A 19,930-nucleotide genomic window follows, 5' to 3' on the forward strand; every position below is an offset into this window, starting at 1 on the left:
AGCGTATTTAATTAATCTTTTTTTTCTTTTCACAATACTGTTTTACCGTTTTTATTATAATAATTTAGCTAAACTTAATAAAAATTTAAAATCAAAGCACTCCAAATTTTGAATAATTAATTTGTCATTCCTTATAAACCGCAGACCAGTTATCGTGAAAATCTTGAATAAGTGTCTAAATAATACGTCATAATCTGTAGCATAATTTCACAAACGGTTGCGTAACTTTTTCTTATCAAAATTTTAAATTAACTAAAATAATCTTAAGTCACTCATACTATGAATTCTCGGTGATACTTATACATGTTATCTATTTTAAAGAGGAACGACTTAATAAGCTATAACGTCTTCAATATTTTGCTTTGATTTATAAGCAATTCTTAAATATCATCACACTTCTAAACTTCGGAATAACCAATAAATAACAATTAATTCACAATTATTTGTCAGAGGAATACTCGTATAATATACCGTATTATCTTCAAAGCAAGTTATAAATCCGCCTTCCCACGAGTGCTCTTCCTTCAGAAGATTATTTTATTTTAGAAACTTCTGTCTATTCGATATCATACTATGCTAATTCTATTACAAATCAAGCTATACGTTTGTTGAACTATCTTTCTCTCGAAGCAAAGCGTGCAATTTTTTAAGCGACGCAAGTGACTGCACTCGACTCTTTAAAAAATTGATTATAATATATTCCTATTCTATTATCTTGCTCTTTAGTTTACAGTGGTCCACTAGTATTTAATTTTCATTTCATTAAACATATATTTTTATTAAATATATATATATTACATTTTTTTTTTATTATGATATATAACAAATAGAGTAAGTGTTTTGATCTCACAAATTGAACGCTTGGGATAAGATAGTAAGCTTTTTGATCCTATTAAAAGCTTTACTGCAATCCAGCGGGTCCTGCTCCATGCTCAATCAGGGAGAGAACAGCCTCGGCGACTCTGATGTCGCGTTTATGTAGATGTCTTGAGGCTGTGCTCTAGGATGGACCCGCCGATAGCGTCGTATGGTATGTTGGCGTTCGTGAATCTCTCCATTTTTAGGGACTAGACGATGGGGCTTGCGGAGTAGATGTTACGGTAGACCTCGCTAATGGCATATGCAACGTACAGAGGGTTTCGGTGCGTACAGGATAACTCACGGGTGATGTTCGTTGTCAGACTTGGCCGGCAGTACCTCATTTCGAATAGATTTTCTATGTCGATTTAAGGCAACTGGTTGATATCTCCAATGAGGACCACCTCGCTAGCTTCGGGCAGCTGTGCCGCCATAACTATGGCTCCGAAGTGGATCATGAGGGCTTCGTCGACCGTCAGTCGGTTACACTTTATGTTCTCGTTGAACCCATTCACTAGCACGGATGCCATATTTGGTGCCCTTGATTTAGCTTTTTCGCCAAATCGGTGTGTAAGTTAAGGTGTCTAAGCAGTAGATAACATTAAGTTTGCTTAATTTCAGCTCAACCAATTCAATGAAACTAGCTTAATTGTCCAGTTCCAAGATTTGTTCGAATATTATAGATTTTAATAATAAGTATATTTATTTGCTGTATTATTAATTTTACGCCTAATTATACACCAATAAAAATATAGAATAGTTACTAGAAATATTCGCGTGGATTCGCAATTCCAATCTTCTGGACAAAATATTAAACCTCCTGTTACCAGTGGAGGAAATACGACGAAGTGTCATTAAATACTTTTAATATATTGTTATAATTTTTATTAAAGATTTTATTGATATTTATGTATATATTAAAATGTCACAATGTACTCATATAATTATGATGTTTTCACGTAACATACAATATGTTTTAGTCTGTTGAAAATATCACATGTCATGATCCACTAACTAAAAAGTTAAGTATTCCGATTATTTCGGTCTACTTATTCAATTTAACTGCAACATAGTTGTAAAAAAATTCGATACACTAACACACTACACGTAAAATATGAAGACGCGTTAAAATGTATTATTGCCGTTACGTGCTCGTAAATATTACCAATATATCATATCTACGTCACTTTAACCATTTGATTAGGTTAATAAAGTATTCACTTGATATATGAGCTCATTCTGTCACGAGCTATGTTTTTACTCAATGGTTTGGCTCTGTGCCTATCTGGGTAGGTTCACTCAATAGTTATTGTACCGTCAATATTGCGACAATTTGTATTGCTGTGTTCCGATGTCAAGGAGCCTGAGGTTTTTGGTAAACCGGTGTAATTACAAGGATAAAAAACAACATCTTTTATTAGCGACGGACGCATTGGTGGTGTATAAAATGATAAACATCAAAATCAATTATCAATATATTAATTGAAGCTACCACCGGTTCGGGGTGTAGATTCTACCGAGAAGAACCTTCAAGATAAACTCAAGAACTCAGTAGATACCCTTTTCCAACATTTTAAATACAAAGTTATATTATCACATTGACAGATATAATCTAATTTGTATTTTGATGACTATATCTTATAATAGTCATCTCACGAACACTAAGACATATTATAATCACGAGCATCACTCAACGAATGACCAGATCTATAGTCCATATATTATGTTCCCCTTATATTAAACTTGAAAAATATAGTTATATACTAATGTTTTGCATCTGAAAGTTTGCGAGTTCAAATCTGGGTAAGTACCACCATTTTTACATTAACAGCCTGTTTAAATTAAATTTCCCACTGCTGGGCTAAGGCCTCCTCTCCCTTTGAGGAGAAGGTTTGGAACATATTCCACCACGCTGCTCCAATGCGGGTTGGTGGTATAAGCTTATGGCAGAATTTCGTTGAAATTAAACACATGCAGGTTTTCTGACGATGTTTTCCTTCACCGCCGAGCACGAGATGAATGAAAACACAAATTAAGCACATGAAAATTCAGTGGTACTTTCCTGGGTTTGAACCCGAAATCATCGGTTAAGATACACGCGTTCTTACCACTGGGCCATCTCGGTACCACCGTTTAGATATAATTAAATTGTATTTCTAATTGAAATCGTACTTCGGTGTAAAGTAATGTGAAGTAAATAGTTGTTCACCTATCGTTGAAATGTGTTTAGATATTGATTTATTAAAAATGTACAAAAGTTAATGATTGAAACTTGTTATCTTTTTCTTTTTCTTGTATCTTTAGATACGTAACGAAATAATATCTATTTTCAAACTAGTAGAGCAAGTTAATACCTGCAATGTTTTTTTTAAGACAAAACAAATAACACTTTTTTTTTAAATCTTTTAGTAGTATTAACACACTTGGATCGTGATGAAAGAGTTTTATTTTACATCTTATATTAAAAACTGACCAAAAATTTATGTCAATCGGTTCTTAAAATACGGACAAGTCATTTTGAAAGTTAAATGTTACTCTTGAATGCGGTACGAGTACGTATTATTATAACATTCTTAATTTTTAGTAGACTTTCAAGTTATAATAAAACTCTTATACTGCTAATATTATAAACGTTTTAGTTATTAAATTTATTACTTAACGTCCCTCCAAATGTTGGACCAACTCTTAAATATAGAGAGAAGTTGTGAAATTAAATTATTATTACTTTTTTGTTCACTAAAATATTCTGGATTTAAACATAGTTACGTCTGTATTAATATATGATTATTTACTTCGTGGTAGGGTATTGTGTAAAACCGTCTGGGTAGGTACCACCCACTCATAATATATTCTACCGCGAAGCAGTAATACTTAGTATTCCTGTTTAAAGGGTAAGAGAACCTGTATAACAACAGGCACGTGAGACATAACATCTTAACTCCCAATGTTGGTGGCGCGTCGGGGATGTAAGCAATGGTCTATGGGCGATGATGACCACTTAACATCAAGCGGCGCCTACCTATACTCTAATATATATAAATGTAAGTGACTCTATCTGTCTGTCTATCTGTCTGTTGCTCTTTCTACAAACCACAGAACCGAATTTGATTATAATTTGGTATGAAGCAAGCTTTTAACTCAAAGAAGGACATAAGGCTACTTTTTATGCTTAAAATCTGACGACCAACCCCTAAAACGCGAAGCCGCGGTCGTCAACTAGTAATAAATAATAATGAATCGTGAACTAAAAAAAAAGTATTTTAAAATTACAAAATTGAGTAATATTTATTTTTAATTCACTAAATATATGTTACTGTCTATGAGAATTGTCTATATTATATGCATAAATGTCTATTGTTAAGTATATATCCGCTTGCTAGGATAGATTACATAAAACTGTTCGTAACATTATAAATATGTATATTATTAAGTAATTTAAATGTACATAAATCGTAATAGATAAATAATTATAACTAAAAACGTAAGCTCAATGGTACACGGGCCGTCTGGCGATGTAAAAGTCATACGTTCGATCCTGACCGCTCTTTCTACGATCGTCACCACTCGTCTTAACAAAAGCTTTATCCATAATATAAATCAGAAAAAAAATATATTAGGAATACTGTACTTATATGATAAAATCGAACGTTAAAATTAAAATATCATCATGTATCCAGGACATTGTATATTTCAAAAATAAACACATTAATTAACTTTAGTTTGGTGTTAGCAATGACTTGGTAAATTCAACGAATCATACGAAAGTGTGTCTGGTTTCGTCTTAAACTAGGGCGCGATTCGCACATGAGTGATGATCGTTAACTTAACAAGTCATCGAAAATGTTCATCTGTAATATAATAAATGGAATGATTTTCATGTATTTACTAATTGCTTATTTACTGCCTCAAACTAAGATGACCCAGTTATTTGAGAGTTACAGAACACGTGCATCTGAATTGATGGTCGCGGGTTCGAAGGCAAATTGAATTTTCATGTGCCTGATTTGTGTTTATAATTCATCTCGTCTTCGGTAGTGGAGGAAGTCATCGTGATAAAAACTGCATGTGTCGGATTTATATCTGTCACACGTGTATCCACCAAACCGCATAGCCGAGAGGAGGCCCCCGTCCAGCAGTTGGAGATTTACAAGATGTTACTGACTTCTAACTCAACACTTCGTCTGGCATTTTTTTTTTAAATTATTTTAGGAATATCTATTAGTCCTTTGCCCACCGTCAATTACAAAAAAAAAAATCCAAATATACTTAATTCCACAAAGTTATTACAAGCACTTTTAAATCATGTTAGAGGCTTAAATTAAATATAAAGCTACCAGATTCCGAATGTAGTTTCCATCAAGAAGAACCAGTAAGAAAATTGAGTACTCAAATTAAATGTCACAATCTACTCTACAATTAGTTCGAACTTCCTATAATAGCACACGTTTGTTTATCATATGTAGTATATTTAAATAACAGAAATAAATATCACAGTAATATGTATTTTCGTAGGAAATATACCTACATTTTTTATAGGTACTAAATAATTAAAACAATTTCAAAGTGTCTCCTATACTCGTCTTCGGTGGTTGTACAGACATAACGAATATTGAAAGACGTGTTTTAGACTTTTTACCCAGAAAGTTATATAATAAAATTTGTTATGTATTTCGGTTAGCAAGCACTTAAGAAATTAAATAAAGATGATTGTGTTAAGTCCGTGTTTGTAGATTGAATAATAATGAAAAATAAAATTAAATTCACATGAGTTTATTTTTCAAGCAAACCACTATTTTATATTTGTATGTTATGACATTTGGAATTGAAAACAGATAACTTTATTAAGCCTTTAATAATGTGGTTACGTATGAAGCATTTAAAGCCGTTAGTCGTGGGACGAGATCTTTCTGGTCGTGTCCGTCTGTCGTCGGTCGATTTTCCCGTCCAATCGGTGATGAGAAAGACATTATGAGATCGAGGAAACTGAGAGTGCTTATTTTATTAAGGTAACCTGTGCTTAAGCACACTCTCGTGAGGTATACGTCCCGCGTCCCGCCGTGCCCAAAATCGGTCAAGATATCATGCTTTATAAAAACATAATTTAATTATTTATCATAGTTTTATTAAATACCACGACCGTCAAGAAGTAGGTGTTATGACATGAATATAACATTTATTACTTTAATTGATACAAAATTAAGTAAAATAAGTGCTCAGAAATTTTCGTATTAAATAATTAATTAATATACAAAAATGAACTGCAACGAGTTGTTCAACGAAGCATGTACGCGAGCAAAATTAATAAATCTTTAAGTATCGTAATTATAATACAATGAACATTATAATGGAGCGTCTCCACTATATAGTGGGAAACATTTTTGGTTTTTTATTAGGCTGTACATTTCGGTTCCTGAGCTTAAATCTTTAAGCGAAAAAATAAAGTTAGGAAGTTCTAGTGTTACACTACCGCGCCTCAATAACGTAACCATTGGATCTCTTCGGTCGTATCTTATTCCTCACCTGAAAAAATTAAGGGCTAGAAAATGCTCTGTTGATAAACATAAGAGATATTGTCTATAATATCTCCAGCACAGTTAGCTGGATTCCGTTGAAAATTACCGCCGTCGAATTCGGTTAGGAGGACATTTGAATTTGCAATTTGTGTTTGAAAATGCCTATCTATACATTGTAATACGATAAGTTGTGAATTTTCTTATTATGAATACGCAGCTTTATATGGCGATAATTTACAAGCACAGTAACATTAGTTATTGTGAGAATTAATGTTTATATTACCGAGCAAAAGTACCCGTAATGGCTTCGTCGTTGATATTAGTCTGAAGATATATACAGTTTTATTTATCTTCATTTATATATTTCTATATAGATATAAAATAAATGATGATTCATTTTATATCCAATGTGTTTACGCATCGTTGATTTGACTGGTTTGTTTTTAATATTTTTGTTAACACTCGTCTTATTAAAGGACGAATATTAATACAAATTTAAAGCGATACTGCAACACGCGTTAGCACTAACTATTCCATACAAATTAAATTCGTATAGTTTAGTATCGGTAATATTAATAGCTATTGATTATTGATGATAAAATACAATTATACCTCTGTAGTTTACGTAGGTTTTGCTTTCATGAATTATTCCAAAATTAAAAGTAAAAGTTATTATGATTTACACTTGAAATGGCAGCTCAACTTATACCGGATTTATAGGCGTGAAGAAATGTGCTTTAATTAATATATATCCGGCTCTTATTATCATATCTACATAAAGTACCAGTTTTTTTTAATATAATCATAAACTGTTTTGATACATAAAGTTTCATTAAACAGTCCAATTTTTACTCGAAATAAGATAGATCAAGTTAGACTCATGATTTCACTTACATTTTATAAAGTAATCTTAGTGTTGATATTTTGTATAGAATATTTTTTTATGTATAACTATAAAACTCGAAACACAAACGAAAACAAGAAATAGTTGAACTCACTTGAATCGCAGAGTCCACTTTCATCTGTTACAAATTAATATTCAACGTGTTTCAAACATAACGTACGTTCTCGGTGTTTTATTGAGTGCTTATGAGGAAAGCGTTACAGTCGCAGCTCTTTCTTTTTCGTCAAAACATCCTTCTATATAAATATGAATAATCCGTTTCTATCATTTGTTTTTTTTTTTTTTCTTTTTTAACTAGGCTAGAGCAACCCGTAAATACATGTTTAATTTTTTACATCTTTCAATGTAAAGCCTGATAAATAATTTTATGCTTACCCGGATTTTAAACCGGAACTTCGATAGCCACGTGTTCTATCCACTGAGCCGACTCGGCTCTACTCGACTTGGTTTAAAGTAAACCTTAATAAATATTTGGTCGAATACGTAGAATAGTTAATTACCACGAGCCGCGTACTGTTCAGATTTTATTTATTAGTAAGATTTTCTCTTGGCTCCGCTTCCCTGAGTTATTATCTCTGTAATATATATTCGTACGAAACTATCAGCGACAAAATAAACCTAATTTTATGTTCTCTATATAGGAAGCAATACGCAAAATTTATTTTAAATTCGTAGTTTATTTATTATAAATACTTAAAAAAACCTGACGTAAAAAGACTTCAGAGTAAAATTATTAATGAATACGTCCCTTCGTATAGAATACTCAAATTACAAGTAATTTAAACTCTAGAGACGAAATCATCATAGTCATGTTGTACTACAAAAAGTTTGTGGATAGTGTTTTGTTTTATAGATTTCACAAATTTTAATCTTTACGAATCCGTTATTTGACCTCCCAAATAGGTTTATTGGTTTTAAATAAATTACATACAAATTATATTGCCCTATGAAAAAAATGTACAATAGTAATACTACTTATTTCAATTTAAATTAAATTAAGAATATTAAAATTAAAATAGTTGTACAAATAAATATCTGTGTAATTTGTGTAATTAACATTTAACACATAATTTTATTTTTATACACACAAATTTTTACCTTTAATTTTTTATATTTAATAAAAAAAAATTGTAAACAAAAAAAAAATAATATAAAATTAAAAGTTGCAAATTTGTCTAGACTAAAATAAAAATTACCTTTTAAAAAACATAATACATACCATAATAAATTTTTAAAAGACTGCTACGGCCAGAACGCAGAAATCCAAAAAATAATAAAGCTTCAAATCCAAATATTGAAACAGAAACAATTGAATCTTCTTTGAAAATAAACCAAATTAAAACATATGACTCGTCACGATATTTATCACTTATAAAAGACACATCACATTCCAAATAGTTTCATTCGAAATTTAGATCGCGAGAGTAACATCCATAGACAATGTTTTCTTTTTAATTGGGCGTTTTTAATAGTTTATCGCGTGCCAGTATCAATAATGACTAGACGGGAGTCGCGTGTAGAGCGTGCTTTGTATTCGCCGGACGGTGGTCAACTGCTTGAAGACGAGCTTCGAGCATGCAACTTCCCAACGGTGCCTTACCGTTCGCAATACTTTTCGCTGAAATAAAAAAAAATCATTAACAGATAATTATGTAGTTAAATTAAATTATTTAAAAAAAAAGTCTTATTATTATTATTATAAGTTATTGAATTAAATTTGAAACAGTTTTGACATTTGCGAAGAATAATTCGGAACTAATAAACTTCTTTCTTATCTTTTTTTTAAATTATTAACCAAAAATTAAGTATGCACAGGTATGTCCTAATAGGTTTTATAATAATTACGTTAACACTATAAATAGATTCAGCGTGAAAGTTTTTATTTTGTGTATCTAGCCACTCCCTCGCGAGTGCTAAGGTTGTGAAAGTGTGCACTTTTGAAAAGATTAATTAACATTTAATAACGTTATGAATAACGTATTAGTGTTAGCTCGGAAATAACTAATTAGTTTTAATTGCTCTTATTTTCTTAAACTTTGAGATGTGTTGTTTGTCATAGATTGATTTATATGAATAGTTTTAAATGATCAGTTACTATGGCACGTGATGTCCAGTGGATGGAACACAATCTTATCCGAATACTTCGAGGTCAAATCTGGGCAATTGGCATTGATCAGGCATTGATCAGGTAAAATGCTAGTGAAGGGAAAAATCCTTACTATAGCTGTGACGTAAGATATTCTGCCACATAAACCCCCAGTCTACACTGATGCAGTGAAACAAACTCCAAACCTTAAAGGGAGTGTGCCCACAAGTGGGACTCACAAGCTGTCACTTTACTTTCATTTTGACAATCATTATAATTTTGAAATGAATTATATTATTTGATATCGATATTTTTAATACAAAATGTATTCATGACATTAAATGAGATTAAAAAATAAATTGGCGTCCAAAGTGATCCATGAATAGCAGAAAGTGCGCGTTGCCGCTATCTGCAAATATCCGAAGCGAAGCGTACGACGCGCTGTGAACACAACAAAGATTAAATTACAGAGACATGGCTCCAGCACAAAAAGAGAAAACTATTGCACTGAGATCAAAATATACCAAAGTAAAAACAACTCAGTACCGTTACTCTCTATGAAATGTTACTCCTGAGTCTACTTTAATGATAATTAAATTAAACTAATTAAGAGTAAAATTGTTTATGACATTTTAATAAACGAACGAAATTAAGTAGTTAAAAAATGGTAATTGTCTATGGTCTCTTAATGTCTTTGGTTTGTTTCTATATTATTTGACAGTACGCCACAAGACTATGTATAAGTAGAGTCTACATCGAATAGCCTAACCGTAATTAATAGATGTATTCGTAAATAATACTTAAAGATTAATTTTGATAGCAATATAGCGGCTATCGTAACGAATTCATTGAACAAATTTCGATCAATACTGACATAATTGGTCGAAATCTCGATTTTGGCTTTTGGCAAATCGCAATTATAATAATAAGCTTTATGTATATTCTCTACTCCTTCTTCGATCGGAAAAGGCTATATCTTAAATATTTCAAAGTCTTAAACATTTCATAGATTTAATATTTAAAAAATAAAAGCAATTTTATAGATTATAAAATTTAAAAAAAAGTCATCCAAAATTCTTAATTATAAGTATATGTATGCCATTTCCAATCGAATCTATTGGATGTGAAAACATTACTAAAACGTGTAATTACTCATCTTATTGCTTCCACTGGTGACAGGAGATGGTTCATTTTACGCCCGGAGGAACGGAATTGCGATTCAACGGGGAAATGCTGCTAGCATTCTTGCCACCATTCCACGCGATCATGATTTGTACAGTAGATATTTTTTAATTTTTATATGTCTATTCAAATAAAAATATATACTGAACCTACTACGGCTTTACCCGCACGAATTTATAAAACTTTACCTATAGTACAAAATATCTCTTATTTTCCCCGTTCAAACTATCTCAATACCAAATTTCATCTAAATCGGTTCAGCAGTTTAAGCTTGAAGACGTAACAGACAGAGCTACTTTCGCATTTATAATATTAGTATAGATATTTCATTAAGTCTACAATGTAAATAATTTTCTTATAAAAAAAAGTTACAATGAAACGAGGTCGTAGGTAGCCATTACTTTTTTTTGGCAGCTGCATTAAGACCTCTTTGGTACACTCTTCAAACGTTCAGACTCTTCTAGTGCTAATTTGCAATATCATAATTTATATAAAAAAAAAAAACTATAAATAAACTGTTAGGAATATGTCAAATCACTAGAAACTAGTCAAAATGTCTATATCGATCGCTTTCTCTTTGATTAGTTCCAGAAGTAAATCTGCTTTTACATACATCTTATCAAACTATCAATATAAAACGCTAGTCAACCAGGCCGTCCCACCCATTCCGTTATTAATTATACTTGTAAACGTATCGCTCGAATGACGATCGATTAAAACAAATGCTTACCTGTAACAAATCGCGTCTTCGCGGAGATTAATGACAGTGAAACGTCAAACGGATAATATAACAAGACTTAAATTATAACCTTCGAGTTTACAGCTAGACGTAACTTGTAGGCATCGGCTTGTCTTATTACTCATGTAAGGCTATCATTAAGTTAATTGTATGAGTTATATAATTGAGGATACGGAGGTGCCACCTCCAACTGCGACTCGAGAGTAAATGGGCATATACAACGGTTAAATAAAAAAAAAAAGAAACATTTTTACAATGGGAAAAATTGCATCTTTGAATATGTAATACATTTTTCTTTCTTTCCGGCCTAATTGCTATTATATATAACATTTGTCAATTTTAAACACCGCTACATAGTATAAAACAAAGTCGCTTTCCGCTGTCTGTCTGCCCCTATGTATGCTTAGATATTTAAAACTACAGATAGAGTGATATGTTTTATAGGTTTCTAATGTGATGTCGTAAAAAAACACATTTTTGGGCTTAAATTGTAAACGCTGGCTGAACCCTACGAGATAGAGCAAAATAATATAAGCAAAATATAATAACGTACATCTTAAAAAGGTCACAAAACCATTTTTATCCATTACTTTTTACGAGAAATAATGGCTTATTTATGCAACGATTTTAAGGAATACAGCATTAATCCTTATCCAATTGAGTACCTTAAAATTTAAGGTATTTTTTATCCATTGTGCATTTAATATCGATCAATATGGCCACGAACTGACTGAAAAAACTGTGAACATTGCATATAAATACATTCTGTAGTATATTTAGTATCAGCATTGCGCCCGTGCGAAGCCGGGGCAGGTGGATAATAGAATAAATTAATTAAAATCTTATGCCATTTAACCAAATTAATAATAATAACGTTAATTTTATTAAAAATAATTAGTATCTTTAAATTATATTCTTTTTGATTATGCAAGATCCGTAAAGAAAGCTTTTGCGTATTTAGTTTTCGTTATTAGGAATAACAACTAAAAACTTAATTCAAGCTAATGTATGTTTGCAAAGACGTCTAATTAATATATTACTAAGTAAGACTCGATTTAGTTATTAAAAAATTTGAAAATAGAGCATCTTATCGCAAACGTTAAAACAAAAAAAAAAAAGATGTTTAAGAAACTTATTCTGGATTTTTTTTAATTTTATCGTTTTTTTTAATATACAGGATGCCGTGCATAAATGTATATGTTATCTACAATTCGTATGTATATCTACATCAAAATCGTGTTATTTATATGTTCCAATATTTCACATAAAATTGTCAGCACAAGTAACAGCGCCATCTAAGTCAAAATAATATTATTAACTTTTCCGATCGACAAAGTGAAAGGAAAAATGAAATTGTGAGGCAACAGAACCATAGATGGCGCTATAGGATTTATAAGTTTGTACTTTGGGCTTCACTAGTACACTTGATAAAAAAATTACCCTGAATCCTTATTATGTAATAATATAAGCTATAATTGTATAGAAATTTGATAACAATAAAACAAATAAAATCGAAGTAATATTATATTTATTTTAGACATTTATATTCCATTCCAACCATCATTGGTCAAGAGCTTGATAAATCTATGATATTCACAATGGATTTGCGAGATAATGGTGCTTTGAACGTTGACGAAACTGTTATAGTAATTTTGGAAGTAAAAATAAAGTGGAAATAAGTAGTTAAGTGCAATAGTGTTGTATTATAAATAAAGATTATTTAAACACTTAGTAGTGCACAATAGATATGTTTAAGAATTATTTATATAAAGTATCGCAAGCAGATTTCTGGCCATAGAACTGTATAGAGTTCTTGATTAGATCTGTATAGGTGGGCATTTGTAGATGGTAACGCTTGTTTAGATATATAAAATACAAAGGAGGAATCACAAACCCTGCCACAAACATTCTTGAGTCACCTCTCATAAAAAAAAACATGGATCTGTACTAAAAAAGGGGTTCCACAAGGATCAATATTAAGTCATTTTTAATATTTTATTTATATAAATCATAAATGATCTTATTTTCCATGTTAAATTATTTATGATTATTAACTATTTGTTCATAATACCTAAATACGATATACAAAATACTACAAGAAATTATTAGGTAATTTGTAGTAGGTACTAAGTTTCTTGCCAGATCTTCTCTGTAGAACCTGCATTCTTAATGCTGGCAGTAGTGTTTTTACATCCCTGTATTTAATCCTGTAAAAGGTCAAATCAAAGGTATTGATTGTACTACAGTGCCACTTATCGAGTCTTAGCTTAGCAATGAATCACTTCAGTCATACTCAGCAAACATCATGTAAACATGAGTTCAAATCCCACCTAGTAACTGAATACTGAACTTTTCTTCCAAACAAACCCAATTGATTTTCAATTTAGACGTGTCGCTTATATTTTTCCGCCATTCAACGCAGTGTCTAGATAATTCACTATACATATGATGATGCCAACTACAGTGATCATTCTTAACGGATATTACTCAATTAATAACTTACATAATCCAATCGGCTGGCATTCCGACACATCTCGTGAGAATGCACTCGCAGAACCTAAATATGCATACCGAGACACTTGAGTGTAAACAACTGACAATTTTTAAAGTTTGTGGCAGCTGCGTCTGCAGCCACTAAACCAGGGACGCATTTAAATAAAGCTAAAATACATAAATCTATAATTATTTTGTTTTAAAAAATAATAATCAATATTAAATTTAGTTCGTGTTCATATACTAATTGAAACAAACTGTATGCTTAAATTAAAATACCCAGCTATTTGTGTTTTATACTGGTATTACCATCAAATGTTGTTATTTATCTGTATAACTATTTATCTATTCCAGAAACTACGACATCGTATATTTAACTAAACTAAGCACCATTTAACTTTTATCTAAATAACCCATAGGTATTCACAACAGCAAATAGACCACTATGAACCAATAGTAAGGAGTCACCAAACCACCAATTCACATAATAACAGCGTGCAGGAAATATCAACCAATTTTTCTACAGGTTATTCGTTTCGGGTTCAAACCCAGGCAAGCACCACTGAATTTTCATATGCTTAATTTTTGTTTATTTCGGGCTCGGCGGTGAAGGAAAACATCGTGAGGAAACCTGCATGTGTCTAATTTCAACGAAATTCTGCCACATGTGTATTCCACCAACCAGCATTGGAGCAGCGTGGTGGAATATGCTATGCCTCAAAGGGAGAGGAGGCCTTAGCCCAGCAGTGGGAAATTTACAGGCTGTTAATATAATATAGATGTAATGCGTTACCAATAAAAACTGGAACATAGCAATGTTAGGAATATTACATACAAGTACCTGCAATGTAGTAAATTTGTCTACATCTAAATCCCATTGTCTTTGATTACACCTCTAATAGATATAATATTTGACGATAAGCAAGGTAGTTAAGTTAAAGGAGGATATATGCCGAGAAAATCTTTAATGTTAATCGGTATACAGTGTAAATAATATCTAAGCATGACTAAGAACTCAATAGTGATTATACAAGCAACACATTGCCATTTGTTGGTAGAATAATTTAGAAGTAGGCGGTACACCTGAATCTTTTCACAATGTCGAACTTACAAGTGTAAGACTCAATTAGAATTGATTAGTTAATTTTAAATATTATACAAATTATTATTATCTATATATAAAAGATGATGTCACTTTGTATAATAATCATATTTGTATAATAATATAATCTTTTTAATCTGGCAACATGAACGTTGACAGAAACTCGTCATGGCGGGAAAATCGGTTCTTTTTAATTTTATGACCAAATTATTGCACAAGTTAAAGAACGGGAACTACACAGAGATAAATAAAACGAATTTATATACATTTGTTTTAATAATTACAAACTATATTTTAAAATATTATATGTATAAAAAATGAAATTAATGAAATACAATCGTTGTTTATTATTTATAAAATAGACTTAGAAATTCATCCTACCATTATACCTATGTATATACAACAAAAAAAAACTAATTTAATTCTTACATTAATACAATAAATTCTACGCGTTTCGAATAAAAATCGTTGTATATAAAGTGTAAAACAAAATAACATTAATGGCACTCATAGCCTAAAATATTTATGAATATTTACTATCTGTGATTTTTTATTTACATGTTAGTGAATATTTATGATGAAACACTAAGTACATAAATTTATTTCGAAAAAAAAAAAACACACGTTTTGCAATACACGTATCAAATGCAATTGAATAAGTACATTATAAATATTTATATTATTCTTTAATTTGAAACATTATGTAATGACGAATACACGTCATTAATTATATTATTATAAGAACATGATATATTTTTGCAATACGAATATAAAACCACGCTGTGTTTCGTCTTTATTTTTGTACGGTTGTGGAAAAAAAAGGCCAAATTATTTATACCCAGTTTGGAGTTTATTTACTCTAATATCTCGTATAATTACGTTAGTTTTTTAATGAAATTATCCACTATCATTACGTTTCTGTTAGTCCAAAAGGTCGTATGTTAAAAGTGTACAATTTATATAAGAGCATATGAGCTTCATATTTCTATACATTTCATCAGTGTTATATAAATTGTAACCCAGCAGTTCAGTCCTATTTTAGGCTGTTTGTCGAAAAATCATATATTATGTTTCCCTCAATAATGAATCTAGTAAATTTTCGACCACTGGTCGAATATATATTTTATTGACAAAAAATAACCAACGATTTTTAAAAGTATTTCATTGGAACTAAGCTTTTAGATACGACCTTTTGACCTTGAAGTATCGATAAAAGAACTCATAACTCTATTAACTGCATTTCGAATATATTATAGAGTTATCTTTGGCCAGTAAATATATACAAACTATTTAGAACAAGGGCCTACGTATTTACTAGTCGACATGGATTACAATTTTATTATAGCGACCTTAGAACGAACATTGTTTAAAAAATTATGAACAATTGATCTTTAGAGTGGCCTGCCTTGAAACAAGTAGACGTGTGTAAACAGAACTTAACTCAATACAAAAACAGATTAAAAATACATTTTTAATATTGACACATGACATCTGTCGTAGTCTACATCGTATTTTATCCACCTTTCGTTAAAGTAATACATTTTAAATAATTATAATTGACATTGGCAGAATATTTTGTGCTCAAGTAGCGTAGATACCACCCAGAAAAAGTCAATATCTTATTATTAAGCTGGAGAGTTTTTTATGGTTGGAAGCGCTTATCTCAGGAACTACCAGTCTAATTTGAATGATTCTTCTTGCGGTAAATAACCCGTTTATTGAGGAAGGTTTAGGCTATATAACTTTACGCTAGGGAAACGGAACAATCACTAAAAACGTCTACCAATATAGCAAACTATGAAACGGGCTCGTACAATCCTTTAACGCAGGTGAAACCGCGCGAGATGGATTATATAGACTATAATATAAATAAAAAACTATATTAAAATTCTTTCGATGTGTAATTATTCGTAGATTTAATAATAACGAAATATCGTTAAAAAAAATAAATAATTTCATTTTTTTGTATTCGTAAAGATCGCTTTCATTATGATATTTAAATTTTTATAACCATTTCATAAACTTGAATTTTATTTTATTTACGCTCAATGTAACTATCCGTGACGAAATACCATTTACATTCGGAGGAATCTCTCCATTTCTCTATTATTAACTAAAGTCTTATTCATTATTATATATGACTGGTTCTCTATATTAAGTGACGTGTGTTTTAAGAATGTTTCGAACTCATTCAAATTAAAAGAACGCTCGCGTGATTTTATCGCTAGAAACAATTAAATATCATATTATTTTTTTCATGTTTCCCTCAATTTATAAGTTATAAACACGAACACTAATCTGACAGTGGAAGCATTTAACACAATACATTAGTCCGTTATAAAATGAATGTCGGAAAAATCTTAATTTCGTAAAAGATTTTACATTCAATTTTACGTGTCCGTTGTATGAAAATTCGTCACTTACAGGTGCGCGATGTGAAAATCGTCACACTGTAAAAAAAATCGTAATCGAAAAGTGACAGTTACTCGTCTGTCAATTGATATATGAAAAACGATTCGCATACAACAAAGACATGAAACCATATCAGATATTTTCTCCGTAATTCGAATGACGTTCCAGTACGAGAACAACCGTGACAAATAGATGCAAATGAGTCGTACTATATTGACATCGAATCAATTTAGCAATCGATATTCAACATCCGTGCGATTGCTTGTTACTATCGATATAATTCATGGTTGAAATAGCTTCGTTGAAGTGTAATATTCACGCTCGGTTTTCGTTTATTCTTAAACTGGAGGCTGGTTGGTTACTGCTGACGTGGCGTGGTGTTATCTGAAATAGAGAAAATGACAAATCAGAACAAATCATTTTACATAGTGTGACGGAGGGAGGGCGTAGCTGTTGGGTTTTTTTTTCGGGATAAAAAGTTTTCTATTCCAAACTATAATCTAAATATATTCAGCCGCTCTAGCTTGATTGAGTAACAAACATATCCATCCGAACCTTGATATAATTTTTTAAACGTTTTAGAACAAAAATATTTCGACTACTATGATCATCAGAGATTTAATAAAAATAGACTTCAATGGCTAGTTTAACTTTTAATGAAGTGGTGGCGTTTACACTATAGTGTAATTTTTGCAAAATTAAATGTGTCAAATTGAAAAAAATACACTCGAAAAGAAATAAGCAAGAGCTGGAAATAATTGATATTTTGCAAGAAATAATGCAGGCAGGAAATTCACGTCTTGGATTTAGTAGATATACAGAGTTGAGTTGGCTTGTTTGAGGCTCAAATTTATCATGGGGGACTCTCGCTTGTCTTGAGTCACTATTTATATAGTAGATATGAAAAGCGGGAACTAATTCAAATAACACAGAATATTCACATTAATATAACGTTTTTCAGGTATTAGGGAGCCTGTATGGGTATACCTGAAAAATGATATTCATAATGATCGGTTCAATAGTTTAGAATCGAAAACGTAACAGGCAAACTAATAAACAAAGTCAATTTCGTATTTAAGTTAGGATTTACCAAACAATTAAGTATATTCTAAGATGTTTTAAAGTTAATAACATCCATCCAGTATATATATACACATTTATAAGATCAACGTCCAAATACATTCGTGGCGAATACTTGCACAATTATAAATAAAACATTCGTAAGAGCATTTTTATATATTTTATTTGTAATACAAAGTAATTGCATTTTATTTGAAGAAAGTGACGAAAATAATACGAAATACTTGGACCGTTTCATACAGATAATGAATTAAACAACGTGGATTTAGTATTCACATGACATAGGATAACTCTAAATATAGATATATATATATTTAATGTTATCTGATTCTAATTATGACCTATAATTATATACCTTAAGACTTCGTAGGAGTCAATATAACAAAGTATATATGACTTCAAAAAAGGTTCCACAAATCATCTGTACTTTTTATGTACATTCGCGAATAAGTTTTTTGTTTATGAAACTTTTGATGATTGTTTCTCCTTTGAGTTTTATAATGTAATAAAACGCAAGTAGTCGTGCAAACGTACGTAACCCATCTTAACATCATAGCTAGTGAACATTAAATTTATCAATAGAATCATACATTTAGGTCTTTTGTTTATTTGGAATATTTTTTTGTTTTTTTATATAAGTATGTACTTTAAAGAAAAATATGTACCGTTTTCTTTATGCTAAGTATATCATAAAATATGTGGACGGGCAAACGGGCAAACGCTGGCAAGTGGTCACCACCGCCCATAGACATTAGCAATAAGAAATATTAACTATTCCCTTTATCGCCAATGCGCCACCAACCTTAGGAACTAAGATGTTATGTCCCTTATGCCTTTAGTTACACAATCACCCTCAAACCGGAACTCGTGTTCAAATCCGGTTTGAGGTTGATTGTCCGGTTTAAGATTGTTGTCAATACTAAGTATTCTCTGTGGCGGTAGAATATCTGATGAGTGGGTACCTAGCCAGACGGGCTTGCACAAAGCAATTTTGACCAAATAGTAATATAAAAACGCAACGTTTGAATTAAATAAAAAAATACGGGAAAGAGTTTCTATAATATGTTTCATTCATCTTAATAATATACATATGTTACGATACTTTGTGACATAAATGTCTGACAATATTTTAGTATTGTTAGCATATTGTTATGTAGCGTATTCATAGACAATGCTTTTAAATATGTAATTATATTTCGTTATTAGGTATTGTTTGAAAAGGTTACAATTTAAGCTACTTATTACATTGAGTGTTTAAGTGTCAATTGTGTAGTGACGATACTAAAATATTGTTCAACTAGATGATAACCCGGCTTCGCTCTGGTAAAATAAATTAAAGTAAACAATTAGGGTTTACTTTTCATATAACATATTACTTTTTCATAAACGTAGATCGAGTCTACCGAGTCCCCTGCGCGAAATAATTCATTATTTGGAACTCACTTTCTGAACGCACCCGTAAACTGTTGAACTGTTACATCATTGAATTTTATGGATTTAGTATCGGAATATCTCTATTATACGAATTTTACGGATATAATTATGTTATCGACTAAAAAAT

The 19,930-nt window shown here is 30.9% G+C and overlaps 2 protein-coding genes across 2 annotated transcripts in view; both read right to left on the reverse strand.

Annotated features, from left to right (window-relative positions):
* The window catches only part of LOC113395594 (uncharacterized), a 43,701-nt gene extending 34,866 nt beyond the window's left edge, over positions 1 to 8,835 (reverse strand). The window contains exon 1 of the mRNA XM_026633218.2: positions 8,495 to 8,835. The gene's annotated coding sequence lies outside the window, so the exon portion shown is untranslated. The remainder of the gene's footprint in view (positions 1 to 8,494) is intronic.
* A 7,120-nt stretch (positions 8,836 to 15,955) lies between these two features.
* LOC113395566 (sterile alpha motif domain-containing protein 1) overlaps positions 15,956 to 19,930 on the reverse strand; it is a 30,349-nt gene continuing 26,374 nt past the window's right edge. The window contains exon 3 of the mRNA XM_026633180.2: positions 15,956 to 17,673. Coding sequence (XP_026488965.1) covers positions 17,670 to 17,673 — 4 coding nt within the window. The 3' untranslated portion in view covers positions 15,956 to 17,669. The remainder of the gene's footprint in view (positions 17,674 to 19,930) is intronic.

Source organism: Vanessa tameamea, chromosome 21, assembly GCF_037043105.1.
Source record: "Vanessa tameamea isolate UH-Manoa-2023 chromosome 21, ilVanTame1 primary haplotype, whole genome shotgun sequence".
Lineage (NCBI taxonomy): Eukaryota > Metazoa > Arthropoda > Insecta > Lepidoptera > Nymphalidae > Vanessa > Vanessa tameamea.